This window comes from Mesoplodon bidens, assembly GCF_964165515.1.
Source record: "Mesoplodon bidens genome assembly, chromosome: 11".
Classification (NCBI taxonomy): domain Eukaryota; kingdom Metazoa; phylum Chordata; class Mammalia; order Artiodactyla; family Ziphiidae; genus Mesoplodon; species Mesoplodon bidens.
The window spans coordinates 51,319,299-51,338,936 of NC_138167.1; the positions used below are offsets into that span (position 1 = coordinate 51,319,299).

Sequence of the window (19,638 nt, forward strand, 5' to 3'; positions counted from 1 at the left end):
CAATGAGCAATTGTTAGAGACAGCATTTAGAAGGCCAACTTACCCTTTCACAAACTATCCTTTATTCATCTTACAACTCAAAATATTCCATAGCTTGTAGCTGTAAATAGAGCCACATTAACAGAAATTACCCCAATTTACTGTCTCTTTTCTCCATCCCATCCCATAGGACTTTAGTATTCTCAAAGTTCCCATTCCTTAAGTGTTCTTAGGAGTGATCTGGGTTGCTTCATACGTACTTACGAGTTTGATTTGCCAGGTTTGGTAGCTACTCCTGCTGTGGTAGGCTTTCTTCTCTAGGATAGTGTTTGGAGAGAGGCACAGTGTCTTCTGTACTTAATGCTTGTTTCACCTGGACTCAGTCCTGCTCCAGGCACTGAAGCTACTGCCTTGACTCTACCAGGAACTATGTTCTCTCACTAGGAACTACTCTTGTTTTGAGGTGATGTCACAGTGTACTCAGTGGTTTTTCCTTTTGATAACCAAGATGCTGTCTCTGGGTTATGTTCATTGTTCTTGGCTCTTTCATCTCCAAAGATAAATTCTTCATGCTTTTGTGCACATGGACTTCTTTGTGGCCATCCCTCCAGCTCACAGCTTAAGCCCAGGTGGCTTCTACAGTGGTTTTCAGTAACATTGACTTCTCCTCATTACCCTCTCAGAAGGGCAGAGTTAAAAAGTCCTTTGATCCAGCTGAACACCTTAATAATCCCATATGATTCTTATTATGATCTTAAGACTCTGGAAGCAAATGAGTTTTCATCATATTCCACCAGGGTGCTTGTAGTTTGATTTTTTTTAGGCTGTAATTGATTGTGATACTTTCCTTACAGACCAGTGCAAACATACAGAAGTAGCAGGAGTAGATAATGCTCCATGCGTGCTTGAGAAGAATGTATATTCTGGGTTTTTTTGGATGTAGTGTCCTGTAAATATGAATTAAGTCCAACTGGTCTATTGTGTCATTTAGGACCTCTCTTGCCTTATTAATTTTCTGTCTGGAAGATCTGTCCATTGATATAAGTGATATGTTAAATAAAGTCTCCTACTATTATTGTATTCCTCTGTTTCTCCCTTTATGTCTGTTGGTATTTGTTTTATGTATTTAGGTGCTCCTATATTGGGTGCATATGTGTTAATGAGTGTAATATCTTCTTCTTGTATTGATCCTCTTATCATTGTATAATGTCCTTCTTTACCTTTCTTTATGGAATTTGTTATAAAGTCTATTTTGTCTGGTATGAGTATTGCTATCCCTGCTTTGTTGTCATTTCCATTTGCATGAAATATCTTTTTCCATCCCCTCACTTTCAATCCGTGTGTATCTTTTGCCCTGAAGTGAGTCTCTTGTAGGCAGCATGTTGTAGGTTCTTGCTTTTTATTCAATCTGCCACTCTGTGTCTTTTGATTAGAGAATTTAGTCCATTGACATTTAAAGTAATGTACTTATTTCCATTTTAAACCTGGTTTTCCAGTTGATTTTGTAGTTCTTCTTGTTTTTGTTTTTGCTCTTGTGGTTTGATGGTTTTCTTTTGTATTATGCTTGAGTTCTTTTCTGTTTGATTTTTGTCAATCTACTGTATGTTTTTGATTTGTGGTTACCCTGGTTTTCAAGTATGTTGATCCATAACTATATCTACTTGCTTTAGACTGATAGTCATATAAGTTCAAACACATTCTAAAAGATCTACATTTTTTACTCCCTTCCCCAGTGTTTTGTAATTTTGATGTCCTATTTTACATCTTCATGTTTATCCTTTTGCAGTTAATTGTAGTTATAATTGCTTTTACAAAAATTTTTTTTCTTTATATAATGGCTTATTTAAGTGACCTCCAATCCTTTTATATATTTGTCATTCCTATTGTGATTTTTCCTTTCCTGTAGATTCTTGCTCCTTTTCTATTTAGAGAAGACCTTTCAATATTTATTTAGGGTAGGTTATGGTATCGCTGTATTCTTTTAGTTTTTGCATGTCTGAGAAATTCTTTATCTCTCCTTTTATTTGAGATGATAATCTTGTTGGGTAGAGTATACTAGGTTGCAGGTTTTTTCCTTTCAGGACTTTGAATGTATCATGCCACTCCCTTCTGGCCTGCAAAGTTTCTGCAGAGAAATCAGCTGAAAGCCTTATAGGGGTACCTTTGTAACTGACTCTTTGTTTTTCTCTTGCCGCCTTTAGAATCCTCTCTTTATCTTTAGCTCTTTCCATTTTAATTAAGATATGTCTTAGTGTGGGTCTGTTTGAGTTCATCTTGCTTGGGACCCTCTGTGCTTCCTATTCCTTGAAATCTGTCTTCTTCTTTAGATTTGGGAAGTATTCAGCCATAATTTCTTCAAATTTTCAATCTCCTTTTCTCTCCTCTTTCTGGAACCCCTGTTATGCGTACGTTGCCACAGTTTTTATCATCCCATAGATCTCGTATGTTGCTTTTATTTTTTTTTCATTTTTCTTTCTGTCTGCTGTTCTGATTCAGTGATTTCCATTATTCTATCTTCCAGATCACTTATTCATTCTTCTGTGTTATTTAGTCAGCTATTCATTGCTTCTAGATTGGTCTTTAGCTCAGTAATTGTCTAATTTTTATTGGTTCCTTGTTATAGTTTCTAGTTCCTTGTTACAGTGATCTGTATTTCTATTGATAATCTTTTAAAATTCCTTTAGCATTTTTATTACCTCCTTTTTGAACTCAGGGTCTAGTAGACTGGTGAGGTCTACTTCATTATTTGTTCTTTCAGAGGATTTCTCTTCTTTCAACTGGCAGTAGTTTCTTTGCTGTTTCATTTTACTTAACTTTCTCTGTCTCTATGAATTTAGGAGAAAACGTTATCTTCTGTGATCTAAAAGGGCTGTTTTCATGTGGGAGCATCCCTGTGTAGACTGTATGAGTCCAATATTTTTGTTGCAAGGGCTGTTTTTGATCTGGATGCCTGCCACGTCTTTTCTCAGAGAATGCTGGCTCTTAGCCCCTTGATAGAGAGTGTGACTGGCACTGTGGTGTCCAGAGACTGCACAGCAGTGTTGGACAGGGCCTCCTCTTTACTCTGTGGCTGTCACAGCCCTGTCAGGGGCGGGGTCTGCTCCCCAGTTCTTGGACTAGAAGCCCTGAGATCCAGGTTCTATAAGGCTCTGTTGCCCTTGAACGCCTGCTCTGTCCCAAAGGATGTGACCAGTGAAGCAAGTGAGGCCCAGGGAACCTATGTGCTGTCCATGCAGGCATCTGTGGTTTTGCCCAGAAGCAGCCTAAGGTTGTGTGTGTCCCCTTCTCCACTGTGTTTGTCCCAGACCTAGTGCTAGGCTGCAGTGTGGAGTGGGCTGGTGCTGGGGGCTGAAGTGCTGTGGCTGCAGGAATCTCAATAGTTATGCTGCTTCCTGGGGCCCGGGCTGCCTCTGTGGCAGGCCTCTCCCAGGACCTGTGTGCCCCAGATCTGGCTCCAAGCTGTGGTGTGGGGTGGGTGGAACCAGAGGGCTCCCTCTGGAAATGAACTGCTGTATACTCCTCCCCAGGGACTGTCCGCCCAAGACGTGCATTTCTGTGGTGCCACTTGACAAAGACTGCCCCTACCGTGTGAGCTCTGAAAATGGGCTTCGAGGCCAGACCCGCTGCCTTCATGTGTGAGCCCACAATGTCTGCCACGTCTGGACCCACCTCCACCTGTGTGAGCACTGATCATGGCTCCAATGCCAGACCCACGGCTGCCATGTGTGTACTGTGCTGACAGTGGGCTTTGAGATTTGGCATGGACCACTCCCCAGGACTTCTGGACTGTCTCCACACAGCTAGAACGAGTCCCCTCCGAGGGCCCTTCTGCCCGAGACTTAGCGCCTAGCCACGGAGCACTAGCGGCCCTGCCCAGCACGTATTTCAGACTTTGGGGAGTGTGGTGCGGTAGCAGCCGTCAGCTCCCCTCTCTCTCCTCCATGATTACTAGCAAGCCAGCATGCACACACTCCTCTTGAGCAAAGTCCAAGCCTCACCCATCCCAGTTGACCTCTTAGCGGGAAAAGAGGTTCCCCAGGACAAGGGTCTATGTGTGGACTTTCTCTCGTTTACAGATCCTTCTCAGCGGTGCTGGTTCCATCCTGATGCCTTTTTCTCTCTTTCTTTTTTTTTTTTTTTGCGGTATGCAGGCCTCTCACTGTTGTGGCCTCTCCCGTTGCAGAGCACAGGCTCCGGATGCGTAGGCTCAGCGGCCATGGCTCACGGGCCCAGCCGCTCCGCGGCATATGGGATCCTCCCGGACCGGGACACGAACCCGTATCCCCTGCATCGGCAGGCGGACTCTCAACCACTGCGCCACCAGGGAGGCCCTCTTTTTTTTTTTTAATTTCCAACCTGCTTATGTGGAGATCTTTCTTGCAGCTTTGGTTGTATAAGAGATCTTCTACAGCTTCCAGTTGATTTTCTATGAGAATTGTCTCACATGTAGATGTATTTTTGATGTTGGGGGAAGGTGAGCCTCACGTCCTCCTACTCCTCGATTTCTGTCCTTCTGAGTGATTCTTAACTCTGATTATGCATTAGACAAGGGGTCATCAAACTATGGCCTGTAGGCTAAATCTGATTCATCTTCTTATTTTGTAAATAAAGCTTTATTGGAATATCGTCAGGCTCATTCATTTACATATTGTCTATGGTTGCCTTCATGCTACAACAAGAGTTAAGTAGTTGCAATGGAGAACTTATGGCCCCCAAAGCCTAAAATATTTACTATCTGGCTCTTTATTGAAAATTTTTGCTGACTCCTGCATTAGACTCTTCACAGAGAAGATTAAAAATAATATTTTGTCTGGGTTGCACCACAGATAATTAAATAAGAATTTGGAGTGGGATTTGGGGAGTTGGCGCAAAAACTAATGTTTTTTAAAAACATCTCACATGAATATAATGTGTAGCCAGAATTAAAAAACACAAATAGATGATCCCTACCCTTCAAGGGTATATTTAACTTACTGGAAAAAGAAACTTACAAAAATTAATAAAGGTACAATGGATATATATATATATATATATATAATGGAAACATTTACAAAGTTCCAAGGGAGCACAGCATAGGGAGCATTTTAATTCATTAGGGAAGTTTTCTCAGAGAGACATTTAAACAGATTCTTGAAGGGTGAATCTACTGGTAGACAAGATCCACTGCGGGGTGGTGATAGGGAGAGAAGGGGAAGAGAGAACAGCATATGCAAAAGCACATAAGTAAGAAAGAGTGTGGCCCATTCAAGAAATGACCAGAAGCTCAGTGGCCAGAACACTGAGAGGGAAGAGGGAGTGAGATCATAGAATATAAAGCCAGAGAGTAATGGTCAAACTGGGAGTGGCTTTGTATGCTAAGATGTTTGTAATTTACTGTGTTCACTTTCATTTAGAAGTTGAATGGAAAATTGAGTCTCTCTAAATCTCAGTATTTTCAACCGTAAAATAAGTAGTTAACCGCATAATTGCCAAGAGCCCTCTAGCTCTAAAGTATAGCCTCCCGAGAGACTGTGTCAGCTATTTCTTTTGACACTCTCAGGACTGAGAGCATAGTTGAGTTTATATGAATGGCATGACTTTTGTAGTATTAGGTCACCTGGCTATCTCCTGTAATTGATCTCTTTATTTTAATAGTACAAATGAGGTCAATGCTACTTTGTGGATTTACCACAAGGATTTGAGAAAGCAGACTTCTGGAGGAGAAGCACCTTGCCTGGTCAATGCATTAAGGCCCTTAATAAAGAGTATAACATCATGATAAAATACCTGTAAAATACTTTATGTTTCAGGCAGAGAGGGGCTATAAAATGGGGACAGTTTTATTGTTAAAAATCACATTCTTCCCAATTAGTACTAGTGCTTATTATGGCTTAGCATTTGCAAGTCTCTACACTCAAAACTTGGTGTGTGAATTACTGTGGAAGCTCTTCAATATATCTTGTTTTGCTATTTTACAGCTTCTCATTTCTATCAAGCTCTAGATTGTAATTTCATCTCTGTTCAACACTTACTGGTATAGCTATATCTCTACTCGTATCTCTAATAAACTACATGTTATTGGTTTCATATCTTTAAGTGAAGTTCTTCAAGTTCTGGTGTATATTGAATATTCTATTTACCTCTTGCAGGGTCTCCCCAAGTGTACAGAATAGCCAGTGAATCAAAAAATAATATGTGGTTGGCTCAGTGATTGAAACGTCCAAGACTCTAAGGCAGCCTAGTCTCTACTTTCTGACTCATTTTATCAAACATTCTATCTAAGATAGATGAATGGACTGAATATTTTCAGATGTATTTTAGAATGATGCAAGTTGAAATATAAAGACATCTTTGAAACTCCAGCAAGAGCTTTTAGGAAAAAATGTTGTAATTTTTGTCATTTGAACATCAAAGGTTTCTACTAAAGGAGATACTTTGAATACATTTAAAAAGTGCTTTTCAATTAGTAACTTTTGCCCTCTCCCCACCAAAGAAAATTATAGAGAAACTCTAGAATACTGGCCACTGTTGACCTCTTTGCCCTACTTTTTCTTCACAGACGTTGATGAGTGTGCTGAAGGGCGCCACTACTGCCGTGAGAACACGATGTGTGTCAACACCCCAGGTTCCTTCATGTGCATCTGCAAAACTGGATACATCAGAATTGATGACTATTCATGCACAGGTAAACAGTGACTATTTGTGAAATAAAACCTTTCTATGCCTTAAATTTACTTTTAGAAGTTCCTTTTAACTCTAAGTGTTTGGAGAAGTGTGCCATAAATACCCCCTTACAACAAAACAAGTTATAAGTAAAAGCATATCTTCTGGATTTGGTAGTTAATTCTGAATCTGTTCTAAGGAAAGGGCTAGCTCCTTGCTCTGGATAAGAAATTCCTATTAGAAATGTACAGATAAACTGAGGAACACAATCAATATTTTACTAATTTTATACTTTAATAGTATTTATACTCAAAACCTGTGTGAATTCTATGGCAAATCTGAGAAACACCCTTAAACAATATTTTCTTTACATGACAGTTGACTTTTGAATAGAGTAATAATGACATAGATAGTGTAATGTTTTCAGAAATAGATCCGTGGAGTGCTAGGAAATGGGAAAAGCTTCTTCATGCCTCTGGGGAGTACAGTGGAGTATCTACATCAAAGAAGTTTTGCCTATGTTGTGCTATGAAATTTCACTCCCATCAGTAGCATCCAGAGTCCTCCTCAGGGATATCTCGAGTGTTAGTAATGTCTGAAGTTGGTCCTAGGATAAGACAACCTATTCACTTCATATTCTATAGAATATGAAAGAAAGTGGTGCTAACAGAGTAGCTTGCAGCCTATGGGGATTGAAGAAATGTGGGTGTGAAATACAACATTCTTTTGGCTTTTCTTTTAAATAGAAGAACCATATACATAGCATATTTTAGAAAAACATGTAAAATCATAAAACTGGAGAGCACTTAAAGTGTTATCTTGTCACTTTTACTCTTATGTTCCCATCATAAGTTGAAAATATCATAAGTTGGAAATGCATTTAATGCACCTAGCCTACCAAACATCATAGCTTAGCCTAGCCTACCTTAAACATGATCAGGACACTCACATTAGCCTACAGTTGGAAAAAATCAACTAACACAAAGCCTATTTTATAATAATGTGTTGAATACCTCACGTAATTTATTGAATACTGTAGTGAAAGTGAAAACCAGAATGGTTCTAAGTGTATCAGTTGTTTACACTTGGTTTGCTGCCGCTGCCCAGCATCGCAAGAAGGTATCATACAGTACATCACTAGCCTGGAAAAAGGGCAAAATTCAGAATTCGAAGTACATTTACTACAGAATGTTTATCACTTTCGTACCATCATGAAGCTGAAAAGTCATGTCGAACCATTCTAAGTGGGGACTGTCTATACGTGATATCCTGTTTATTAGTTAGAGCAAAGGGACCGTCCTTCCTCTAAATTCAAGTGTAGCATTTATATAAAAACAGAATGATGAAAATAAAATGTAATGAGAATTGCCTTCTCAGTCTATGGAGAATAACCAAAGATATTCTGAAGGTAGAAAATACATTTAACATAGAGTTGCCAGTGGATTTACAGATTCTTGCTTTTTTTTTTTTTTTTTGTCAGTTCATCCTAAACATTTCCACATTATGGGAACAATTCTGCACTTTTTCTTTAGAAAAAATATAATCACACTGAGTGGCAAAGTATCCTGACGGAGCACTATGGACATATTTTTCAACATAAAAAAGGAATATAAAAGAACAAGTCTTAATGAATACATGAAGAATAAAATAAACAGTTTGCTGTAATATTGGTAATATCAATAATCTGCATTCCAATGTAATGGTTAACAGAACAAAACAAAATAACTAAGATAAAACTACTTGAGTGATATTTCGAGATGTACTCATTAAAAATAAAAGAGTGCTAGCAATTTTCAAGGAGTCTGCTAATTCTTCGGCATTAGAGACTTAAAAAAGCTTTGTATATTTTTGTACTTCCTAGGGATTCTTTTTGTTTTTCTTACAATCTTAAAAAGTGTTAGAGACAAGTAAGGAAGAGTACACAACACAAGATTTGACCTAGTGTTGAATGAGGAGTGTTTCTTGGGGGAGGGTATTTTCAAGAGGTCCATTTCCATCCTGAGCCTGTCTGTTGGCTGTAAATACAGGACTAGTTCAGCTGTCATCCCTTACAGAGCGTCTTCTGCTTTGGCTTTACCTCTCCCAGTGTATTTTCTTTCCAAATAAAATCCCACAAATTGCTGGGGTGTTTTTTTTTTTTTTTTTTGGACTACTTACGGAGAATTTCCCCTTAAGATTTCAAAGTATCTAATGATAAAAATGAAGTGTTCCTTTGTAGGAATACCAAGGAAGGCCAAAATCATCTTAGGAAATGCTGTTCAGGCCATGATTTTTTGCCTAAGGAGCCATAGCCAGGAATTTCATGATCTGGCAGATGATGGAATGTGTTTCCTTAATGATGCACCAGCGTTTTCAACTAACACCACTATTTCTATGCTTCCATTTAAAGAAGAGAGACTTTCTTGCCCTGAAATTTTCTACCTACTATGAGTAGGTCTGCAAATTTGAGAATTTCCATCCGTACATAAAAGTTGGATTTTCTTGGGAATATGAGTGGATTTTACTTTGTCCTCCAGAGTCAGGTGATCTTTGAGACAACATTTTATGCTAAACCATGCAGGGCCAGCACATATTTAGGGTTCCTGTAAAGGCAATGAATGTTTAAATTTTTCCTCTTTGAATCTTTTCCTCTACCCTTTAGCATTAGCATCTGAACAGAAGGCTTGAAGAAGGCTTGACTCCTCTACGATGTGGGTTTGCCTTATGGCTGAAGGCATCTAGGCAGTACCTTTTCAAGAGCTTTCATAAGACCAGAGTAGGACTTTATATCTCTGATAAAGATTGGGATTTATTTTCTCTGAAGTTTAGAAACGGACATTCACATACTTGCAGGAGTAGGCTTTCCAGAATAAATGTCAAAACACCACTGCAGGGCTTCCCTGGTGCCACAGTGGTTGAGAGTCCACCTGCCGATGCAGGGGACACGGGTTCATGCCCCGGTCCAGGAAGATCCCACATGCTGCTGAGCAGCTGGGCCTGTGAGCCATGGCCGCTGAGCCTGCGCGTCCGGAACCTGTGCTCCGCAGCGGGAGAGGCCACAGCGGTGAGAGGCCCGCATACCACCAAAAAACCAAACCAAACCAAAACAAACAAACAAACAAACAAACAAAAACACCACTGCAGAGCCATTCTCTGATGTTTGTGACTGAGCTCTTGAAGCTCTGAATTTGTTTTGCTTCTGTATCCCTGCCCCTCTTTGCTATTGAAGAACATCCTGCTATAGCGTAACAAGTGACATTGTCAACACTGTACCCAGCAGACTCTCAAATATGCTTACCCCATCTGAAAATTAATCATGGACATTCTAATTTAAGGAAGAATCCAAGGCAATACATGTTACTTTATAGTCAAGATCTTTGGTCAATAAAAGAAGCCTTTTTTTGCTTTTATAACCCTGTAGTCTGGCATAGAAATTATGTATGCTATAGAGTAATCACCTTCCACAGCTGGTAGAATTGCAGTGTTTTTTTTTTTTTCTTTCACTTTCAGATAATTTGAGTTATATTTTTCCCATGATGAGAAAATTTTGGAGATGGAAGAATTCTTACAGATAATCTAATCCAATTTCCTAATTTCTCCAAATGAGGAAATTGAGGCTCAGAGAGATTAATTGCCTTACCTATGGTCTTACAGTTAGTGAGAAGCAAAAGGGGGCCAGAAGATAAGACTTTTTATTCTTAGCTCTTACATTAGTCACCATTGGTTTAATTTGCAGCCACACAAAAATAAGTAAGGGGATTCATACTTTATCTGGAACTGCATTATTCAATTTATAATATTCAGTAGTTAAACTGCGTTTCTATAGTTTCACTTCATTAGCTTCAACTCCAAGAGGAATTTTTCCCCTACAGATCATATGGTAATAATCCTGAATCAGAAGTCAGTAGAAAAAATAGAAATTGCCATTTTCTGGGCCTCTGACTCTATTATGCAGTTTCACTGATGACTCAGTTGCACCATTTGCATAGTTTATACTCTTGATAAAGTGTTGATGCAGCACTTTATATTCTTCTGAACTCATTAATATAATTTTCCTCCCAGTGATGGTGTTTTTTTTCTAGTTAATACTTCATAATCTCTGTCCTTCTCATATGCTGTCCTATTCTAGAGGAAAGCATGGTTATACCTACAAGAAAAGAGAAAGGAAGGAAGGGAGGGAGGCAGAGAGGGAGGGAAGGAGGAAGGAAGGGAGGAAAGAAAGGATAGAAAAGGCAGAGGGAAGGGAAGGAAAAGGGTTGGGTTTATATGAGCCAAGATGTTAGAAGCCCATTCTTCCATCTCTGATTACAAAAATAACTTAATTTTCATGAATAACAAAGTGTCTTTATTATTTATCTAGACTAATGCCTTTCTTGGTTTACTCACATAAGCACTGATTAAATTGGGCAAATCTTTCTGAGTCTTACTAGACAGCTCATCTTGAAACTAGTCTTGTGTAATGAACAAAGAGTAAGATAGCTCTGGAAATAAAGATGGGATCAAGAATTTTGGAATTATCAAAGGATAAAAATATTCTGAAGGAAAAGGCATTCATTTCAGATCTTCCCGATATTCTCTCTGCTTTGAGTATTACAACTAAAAAACAGAGTTCTCATTCTTTTTTTGTGTTGATGAGCTTGTAATCTTCCCACTCTTGTGTAGTTTTTTAGCGTGGGAACAGGAGAATGGGAAGGGTGGACCAGTCTACCACCAAGGAATGGAAAAGTTCTTGTCCAACTTAGGGAGAAAATTCCTTTAGGGCAGTGGTTGTCCAACAGGGGCGATTTTGTCTTCCTACCTGCCAGAGGTTATTTGACAATGTCTGGACACACTGTTGGTTATCACAACTGTGGGGAAAGGGGGTTGCTACTGGCATTTGATAGGTAGAAGCCAGAGACTTGCTAAACATCCTATAATATTGTTAGGCTAGCTATCCTCTTGAGGAAATGTCTTATTTTTCTGGAACCCTTTCAACTGGGAGCTTTTCTCTGGTTACTTTCCAACTGAGTCATTAATCTTTATCCTGCACAGGACATCCAGTATAAGACAGCCCCCCATAATAAAGAATTATATGACCCAAAATGTCAGTGGTGCCAAGGTTGAGAAGTTAGGGTCACCCACTCGAAACTGTAGGATGTACACTTTCTTTTTAATTTCCTTTTCCTCTCCAGGTTTCTTTTAGGCCTTGTATAGTGATGTCTTCTCAGTTCTTGAGGTACCCAGTGTCCTTCTATTGGCCTTTGGCCACAAAAGGGACCCCTTCTCAGTAAGGCCCGCTCTCCCCCAAGTTCTTTCCTCGCCTTTCTCTTATCAAAAACCTGTTCTTAAGACTCACAGACATAGAGAACAGACTTGTGGTTGCCAACGGGAAAGGGAGGTGGGGGAGGGATGGATTGGGAGTTTGGGGTTAGCAGATGTGAACTATTATATAGAGAACGGATAAACAACATGGTCCTACCTTATAGCACAGGGAACTATATTCAATGTCCTGCAATAAACCAGGATGGAAAAGAATATGAAAAAGAATGGATAGATAGATAGATAGATAACTGAATAACTTTGCTGTACAGCAGAAATTAACACAACATTGTAAGTCAACTATACTTCAATAAAATAAATTTTAAAAAACCCAAAAACCTGTTCTTAGCTTAACAGGTGGAAAAATCACAGACCTCACAGAGGTGGCAGAGGGTATTTCTTAGGGCCTCTCAAATTACGCTATCCTGATGCCTCCCCAGTATGCTTTCCACTGACCCTGACTGCTTCCGTTTTTCCAGAGCTTCTAATGCAGGCTTTGGTCCATGTCACATATCACAGAAGGTCCATAAAGTATCTGAGCACAAGAAATTCTTCTGGATGCTTGATTTTTGTTGTTAAACAAAGAGCCTCCTCTGGTGTTCCCCAAGGTGTTTTACTTCTTAAAGTACTTAACTTTTTACAGCATCGAATACTCCTAGCACTTACATTTTATGATCTCGTTGTAGTTACTTCTTTTTCTCTAACAAGGTCAATACTGACTTTTAAAAAAAAAGTCATTATTACCATCCTATTTGTTGGGCTTTATTACTGTTGGTTTTCTAGCATTTTCAAGAGTTTTAGATGCTATTGACATGCACAGAAGGTTGCAGAGGATTTACTACTGGGCAACCAGAGCAAAGATTTTAAGTCCGTTGTAACCCATGCGTGGCCTTTTCTCAAATAGCTGTCTCCTTTTTGTGTGTTTCTTTGAAGTTCCCTATTAATTAATGCTAGAAAAGGTAATTTGCTTAAAGTGCTTAAAGAGATGATATTTTGGAAAGGCAGCGTGACATTATTCTTTTTCATTCTGCAGTCTTCCAAAAAGAATTGAAATTGAAGCTGATAATTTATTGTATGGATGTATAATAACTTTATTATCAACTTTAAAAATAGCTCTCGGTGGGTTTATCAAAGTCACAAGTATGGAAGAAGGTAGATAATTCATTGTGTGTGTACCATGATAATTACTGATATATAAATAGTGAAGGAAGTAAGAATACTGTGGACAATGGCAGAGAGGATAGGGGGCCAGGAGAGGCACAGATCAGAGAGAACAATGGTAAAGAAGAGAAAGTGAAAATATGCATATCAGCACTCACAGAACTCCTAAATAAACGTCATTTTAGTTACAAAAAGCCTTGGCTCTATCTTTAGTAAAATGCCTAGCACAGAAGAAATCTTTAATAAACATTAGCTACAATTATTGTTGTTGTTTCTATTGTGATTAGAGAAGTGATCCTCTTGAGGAAATGTCTTCTTTCCCTAGGATTTTTTCAACTGGGCACTTCTCTCTGGTTACTTTTCAATGGAGTTATTTTTATTATTATTATAAGTAGATAGCCTTGCTGGAGCAGTGGATTCAATGTGTTTTTATTTAGTCAAAAGAGTTATTATGTACCTGTGAATAGGGGCTTAAAAAAGAAAGAGAAACCTCGGTGTAACTGAATAGCACTCTCTCTGGAAGTTAGAAAAAAAATCCTTCCATAGGAGGATTTGTTGTACTTCCTGGGATCAGGGAGGTTCCTCCTGTTCTTGAGAATGAGTGTTAGATGGGGAGGCTTGGAGCTAGATATCTGCATCCAGGCCCTACTGTGGACACTAATCTACCCAGAGTAGAGTCTATGGCCTCCAAAGAATTAGTGAGTCTGGTCAGTTCTCAAGCAGGGCAGATTTTATGAGCCTGGCTGCCTCTATGTGGATTTTTTTTCTAAAGAATCACAATCAGCAATCAGACAATCCTACCATCTGGCCACTAGTTGCCATGACAGTTGGGAAAGACTTTTGCATTTTTATGAGCAATCACTCCAAATTTTCTTTTTCTGGAATCAGCATTACAAAATATGATACAATTGTGGCATATTTCACAAAATATGAAAAGTCAGATTTGGGGTTTTAAATACAGCCTCTAATGCTAAAAGCTGCATCATTCATCTCCTGTAGTTTGCTATATGTTATTCTGCTGTATAGTTATTATTGAGTAACTTGAACATCTAAACATGATCACAAAAGCAAATTAAAATACCAAGCCTTAGGACTCAAAGAATTAATAATGAAAAGCAGTTTTTAAACAAACATAAACAAGAAAACCTCTCTAGAAGAATGTGTACTGTGGTTACCAGGAAGGGTTAATGTTTAGAAAACTTCAGACCATGTTTGGAAAACTTGCAGAGAACAGAAATGAGACTCGTCTGAACAGAGTGTGGAGGCCAAGGCAATGTGCTTATCTCTTTTCTGAAACACATATATGCGCGCATACAATTAGCAGTCAGCTCAAAATGGAAGAGGCTCAAAGGCTCAGGGAGCTGAATTGCCTTTTTCAAGATGAAAAGCTTGGAAAAGAGCCTGTGCTATCTGAATCTGTCAGTGAGTGGGGGTCACACACCAACACCCACATAGCAGTTTCCAGGCTTGTCAAAGCCTTTATTCAGCATCTCAGTGCAGCCCTCGTATCCATGTCTGACCTCCAGCCCGGCCGTGGTTTGATCCAAGCACCCGGTGGTGTGTGTCCACACAAGCTTGCCTCCGTGCAAGCTCATCTGAGCACTGAGATGATGGGAGCCGCCTCATTAGGCAGCCTCACTTGCTTTGACTTGGTTGGTAAACTCTAATTCACCTTTGTCCCAAATGGATTATTGTTTGAGTTTTATTATGAGATTTTTATGTGAAGAGCACAGAGCTGAAAACTCACATAGGGGAATAAAAAGATTATACATGCCAGGAGTGTAATAATAGTGGTGTCTTAGCAACAGACACCTGTGGAGGACGGGATTATTGAAGTTGAGGTTTAATAGATGCCTTTCACGTTCTTCCTTTATTGTTGGCTTTGACATGTTAGCCGGAATGGAAGTTTGGCTTTCCTTGTGCCTCTTCACTGTGTGCTCCATGAAACAGAGTTCATCATCTGGCTCTACTGCTGATCTAATCTTGCAGTGGATGTGTATCTACCTGGTGACATCGCCCTGTCTTGGTATTCCCCTTTTCTCCCCAGCCCAAGGTGCCTTTGCAGTGTCACATTCAGGTCATGGGTTTGGGCTCAGAGGGTGAGTTTCTTCTCTCAAATCCGGAGCCTCCTCTCTCCTGTGTGCCTCTGCTGGGGAATGGCAGAGCCTCACTCGTTGTTTGGATAGTGTTTTCACTAGTCTATCTGTTGCCACATATTTCAGTGACTGGTACTTTCTTCAGATAACTTCTGATACCACATAAGAGGTTGCTTAAACTAAGTCCTTTTATCTGAGGGAATAACATTGTATTAGTTATCTACTACTGCATAACAAATAGCCGCCAAATTTAACAGCTTAAAACAACATGCATTTATTGTCTCACAGCCTGTGGGTCAGGTGTCTGGGCATAGAATAGCTGGGTCCTCTCCTTCAGGGTCTCTCAGAAGGCTACAATCAATGTGTCCACCAGGGCTGGGGAAGGGTTTTTCTTTAATCTTACCTTTGTAGTTGTTGGGGGATTCAGTTCCTTACTGGCTGTTGACTGTTGATTGCCCTCAGCTCCTTGCCATGTGGGCCTTTCCAACATGGCAGCTCGCTTCATCAAAGCCAGTCAGAGAGAGAGCCTGATGGCAGGACGGAACCAACATCTTTTGTAACCTAACCACAGAAATGACATCCTATTGCCTTTGCTGTAGTATACTGGTTAGAAGAAAATCACTTAGGTCCAGCCCATACTAAAGAGGGGGATTACACACAGGCATGTCTATAATGAGGTGGAGATCACTGGGAACCATCTTAAAGGCTGCCTACTACAGACATTAAATATTATCAATAGTTAACTAACCTGCTTCAGCTAAGTACTGATAAAGAGCACCAGGTTAAGAGTAATGAAAGAGGGCTTCCCTGGTGGCGTAGTGGTTGAGAGTCTGCCTGCCGATGCAGGGGATGCGGGTTCGTGCCCTGGTCCGGGAGGATCCCACATGAGCCTTGGCCACTGAGCCTGCGCGTCCAGAGCCTGTGCTCCGCAACGGGAGAGGCCACAACAGTGAGAGGCCCGCGTACCGCAAAAAAAAAAAAAAAAAAAAAAAAAAGAGTAATGAAAGAGTAGTAAAAATTCATTGTGTAAGAACTGTGTGTGAGTGATTGTGAAAAATTCATGATATGTCACACATTTCCTTCACTTTTCTTGACACCAGAGCTTTGATCTGGGTGCATAGTAGGGTTATTTTCCAATTTAATTCATGGAGATGGTATAATAAATCATTACTGTACATTGTGGTACATTCTGTAACAAAAGAATGTGCAGAGAGCTGTGGCCACCCCAGAAGAGGCAGTGAGTAATCTGGTTTAAGCCCAATTTTGGGCAGGCATCACTAAGTGACATTTAAATTGAGGTTTTTAAGGATGAACAGACATTTCAGGAGAGGAAGAAGTGAGAGAAGGCATTTCAGGAAGAAGGAAGAGTAGGTAGCAAAGTATGGGTTGTTGTATAATAGCAAGTTTAGTGTGAATGGAATTGTTAGAGAAAAAGCCAGAAAACCCTGTGGAAATTCTAAGATACATTTTATGGTTTCTAAAACATTTCACTCAGTCTGTGCACCTTCTAACTGAGATGTGCATGTTGAAGTGTCCATGTTTTGCTTTGTTTTTGTTTTATGTTACTTTTCTTTTTCGCTGAAAAGTTGATTATTAGACTGATGATACTTCTAACAATCAATGCAGAGCTAGAATCAAGGTGATAGGATATTTCATTTCAAAGAAGACAGAATGTTTTGTCGGTGTTCTTGGAACCCTATGAAAGAATAATTTCAGTGTGTCCTAATGAGAACCGAATTTAGAATTTTTCTAGAACAAAATCATAACCATTAAGTCACTACCTGAGGCATTTTTATACAATAGATTTGTGCATACATATCCGTTAAATGTTAGGAAATGCAACAACAGCAAACAACAACAAAAAAGACAGGAAATGGCTAAGAGTTCCATAGAGCTTCTCTCTTTAGTTGGTCCAAATCAAATCTTAATCTTCTCTCTGGGACCCTCTTCTCCATGAATATTTTGTGGCATTTTAGTGTACAGATACTAGCTCATTCAGACTTCTTGGATTTGAATGTTTGTTCTGCTGTCTACTAGCTGTGATCTTGAGCAACTTATCTAACCTCTTAGCCTCAGTTTCTTTAAAATGCAATAATATTACATACTTTATACATTGTTTTTATTTTTATTTATTTATTTTTAACATCTTTATTGGAGTATAATTGCTTTACAATGTTGTGTTAGTTGCTGCTGTATAACAGAGTGAATCAGCTATATGTATACATATGTCCCCATATCTCCTCCATCTTGTGAGACGAAGCATGCAAAGTCATCAGCATGACAGCTGAGACATAGTAAGCATTTAGAAGTGATAGTTATTATCGTTACCGGTTGTGGTAAACAGCATAATGTTCCTCCAAAGATGTCCGCATCCTCATCCCCAGAACCTTTAAATATGTTTCCTTACATGGCAAGAGGGACTTTGCATATCTGATTAAGGTTAAAGACCTTGAAATGAGGAGATTATCCTGGATCATCTGGGTGGGCTCAGTCTAATCACATGAGTTCATTAAAGAGAAGAACTTTTCCTGGCTGTTGTCAGAGGGAAGTGTGACTATGGAAGAATGGTCAGAGAGTTGCAACATTATTGGCTTTGAACATGAAGCGGGGGGCCCTGGACTGGAATAGCCTCTAGAGGAACAACCTGAAGAAGCTGGCAAAATCAACAAACAGACCCTCCAGAAAAGAATGCAGCCCTCTGGACATCTTGATTTTAGCTTGGTTGGACTTCTGACCTATAGAACTATAAGATAATGAATTTATGTCATTTCAGGCCATTGAGTTGAGAGTAATTTGTTATGGTGATAATAGAATGCTAAGATACTATTATTATTAGCTAACGCTGTTGAATTGTCCAAAACTATATTTAAAAAGTGATTCTCAGTTCCCATCTCTTTTCTAATTGTTGAGAAGCAACAATTCAGTTCCAGTAATACTGGAGCAAGTCTCATGTTTGTGGGGAGAGTTAGAAAGATAGTCTATTAAGTAGAGAGGGGATCCAGTTCATATTTATGTCCAAATTCCTCACTTTAATGTTTGAGTTGCTTTTTTCATATTTGGTTTTTGATGTAAAAGTTTAGGGTGCTCGTTATTTTAAAAACATTTTCCTAGTCTGCTTCTAATGAACACAAACACATGTATTGATACAAACACACACAATTATGCAGAAATAGACTATACATTTACCCAAACACAGTAAATCCAATGATGACATAATACATTTCCCATCTGCCTACTTTTAAAAAGGTTCTGAACTTCATAATATGAAGAAAGTCGGCAGACAGTAACTTTGAAAACACTCTTTTAAAAATGCATGTGTAGACTTAGTTGTTGGGGGAATGCTGCTACCATAGGTCTTCGGGATGGAATGCAGGGATGTCGAGAATGACCTTTCATTCAGGAAGGCTCCATGCCAGCAAGACTATATTTGAGAGGGCCCAAAATTGGCTCTCAGAGGCAATATATTTGGCTCTGGGGACATCTTAATGATTGAACATTTAAACAGTCAAAGATTCATTATGAAAATCTGGAATTCCAGCCAGATTTCCAGATTGTTCCCCATTAATTCTCGGGCTGCATCACTGCACCTCAGCTATCAAATGCAGCTGAACAGTAGCAACCCTCTTAGGGGAAGAGGGTCTGCCCAGTTCATCACAAGTCCTCATCTCCCAGCCCCTGAGACTCAGGCGTTCCAGTAAGAAAACTGATGTTTGGCTTTCAGAATTCCTTTAGCCAGTCTGCCTCGTCCGTTTACCTTATCTCTCTGACTCATGAATTAGAGTATTTTCAGTTTGCAACCTATGATTTATAGTATTAAAGTGATAATAAATATGGTCATCTTAAGCCATGGAGATTTCAATACAGAAATAATGTCAAAGGTTTGGCTTTTTTATAAGTCATGTTCCTACCAAATCCATAAGTCACATTGAAGTAAACCTCAGGAGATCCATCAGACACTTCAGTAAATTTTGAATTCATCTGTATTGGTTTTCCTTGTGAAATTAAATAACCTTAAATAGTAATATCACAAGCAGAATATATATGCCATTCTAGTGTAGTGCTGGCCAATTTTTAAAACTCCTAAAAATTGAGTTCATTGCGAAGTTTACACAGAACAAATTGTTTAGAACTAAAAAACACAAAAAAATTATTGATAAGCTAGAAAAGGTCCATGGAAGTGAAACTGTTCTGAATAATAAATGTTGTTTTGTTTTCTAATGGCCAGTCTATTCTTTGATAGAGGTAATATTTTACAAAAGGGGGTAGCAGTCAATGGCTTGTAAGGAGATGAATGTAATTATCTAAGGGAGTATAACACCTAGGTTCAGTTTGCAGGATTTCACTGTGAGTTCATCAGTGAAAGAGGCTGTTACCATTTGCAAGTCCTATACTGGAAGAGCTGGGCCAGGGGCTGTTGGCTTTAGCTTGGTTGATATTAATTATACTTTTGATTTTGTTTGGCTTCTCTTTACACACATAACAA

At 39.2% G+C, this 19,638-nt stretch overlaps 1 protein-coding gene across 2 annotated transcripts in view; it reads left to right on the forward strand.

Moving 5' to 3' along the window:
- NELL2 (neural EGFL like 2) overlaps positions 1 to 19,638 on the forward strand; it is a 460,631-nt gene that overhangs the window by 277,170 nt on the left and 163,823 nt on the right. For both annotated transcript variants that reach the window (XM_081250199.1, XM_081250200.1), the window contains exon 14: positions 6,518 to 6,643. In XM_081250199.1, the coding sequence (XP_081106325.1) occupies positions 6,518 to 6,643 (126 nt within the window). The remainder of the gene's footprint in view (positions 1 to 6,517; positions 6,644 to 19,638) is intronic.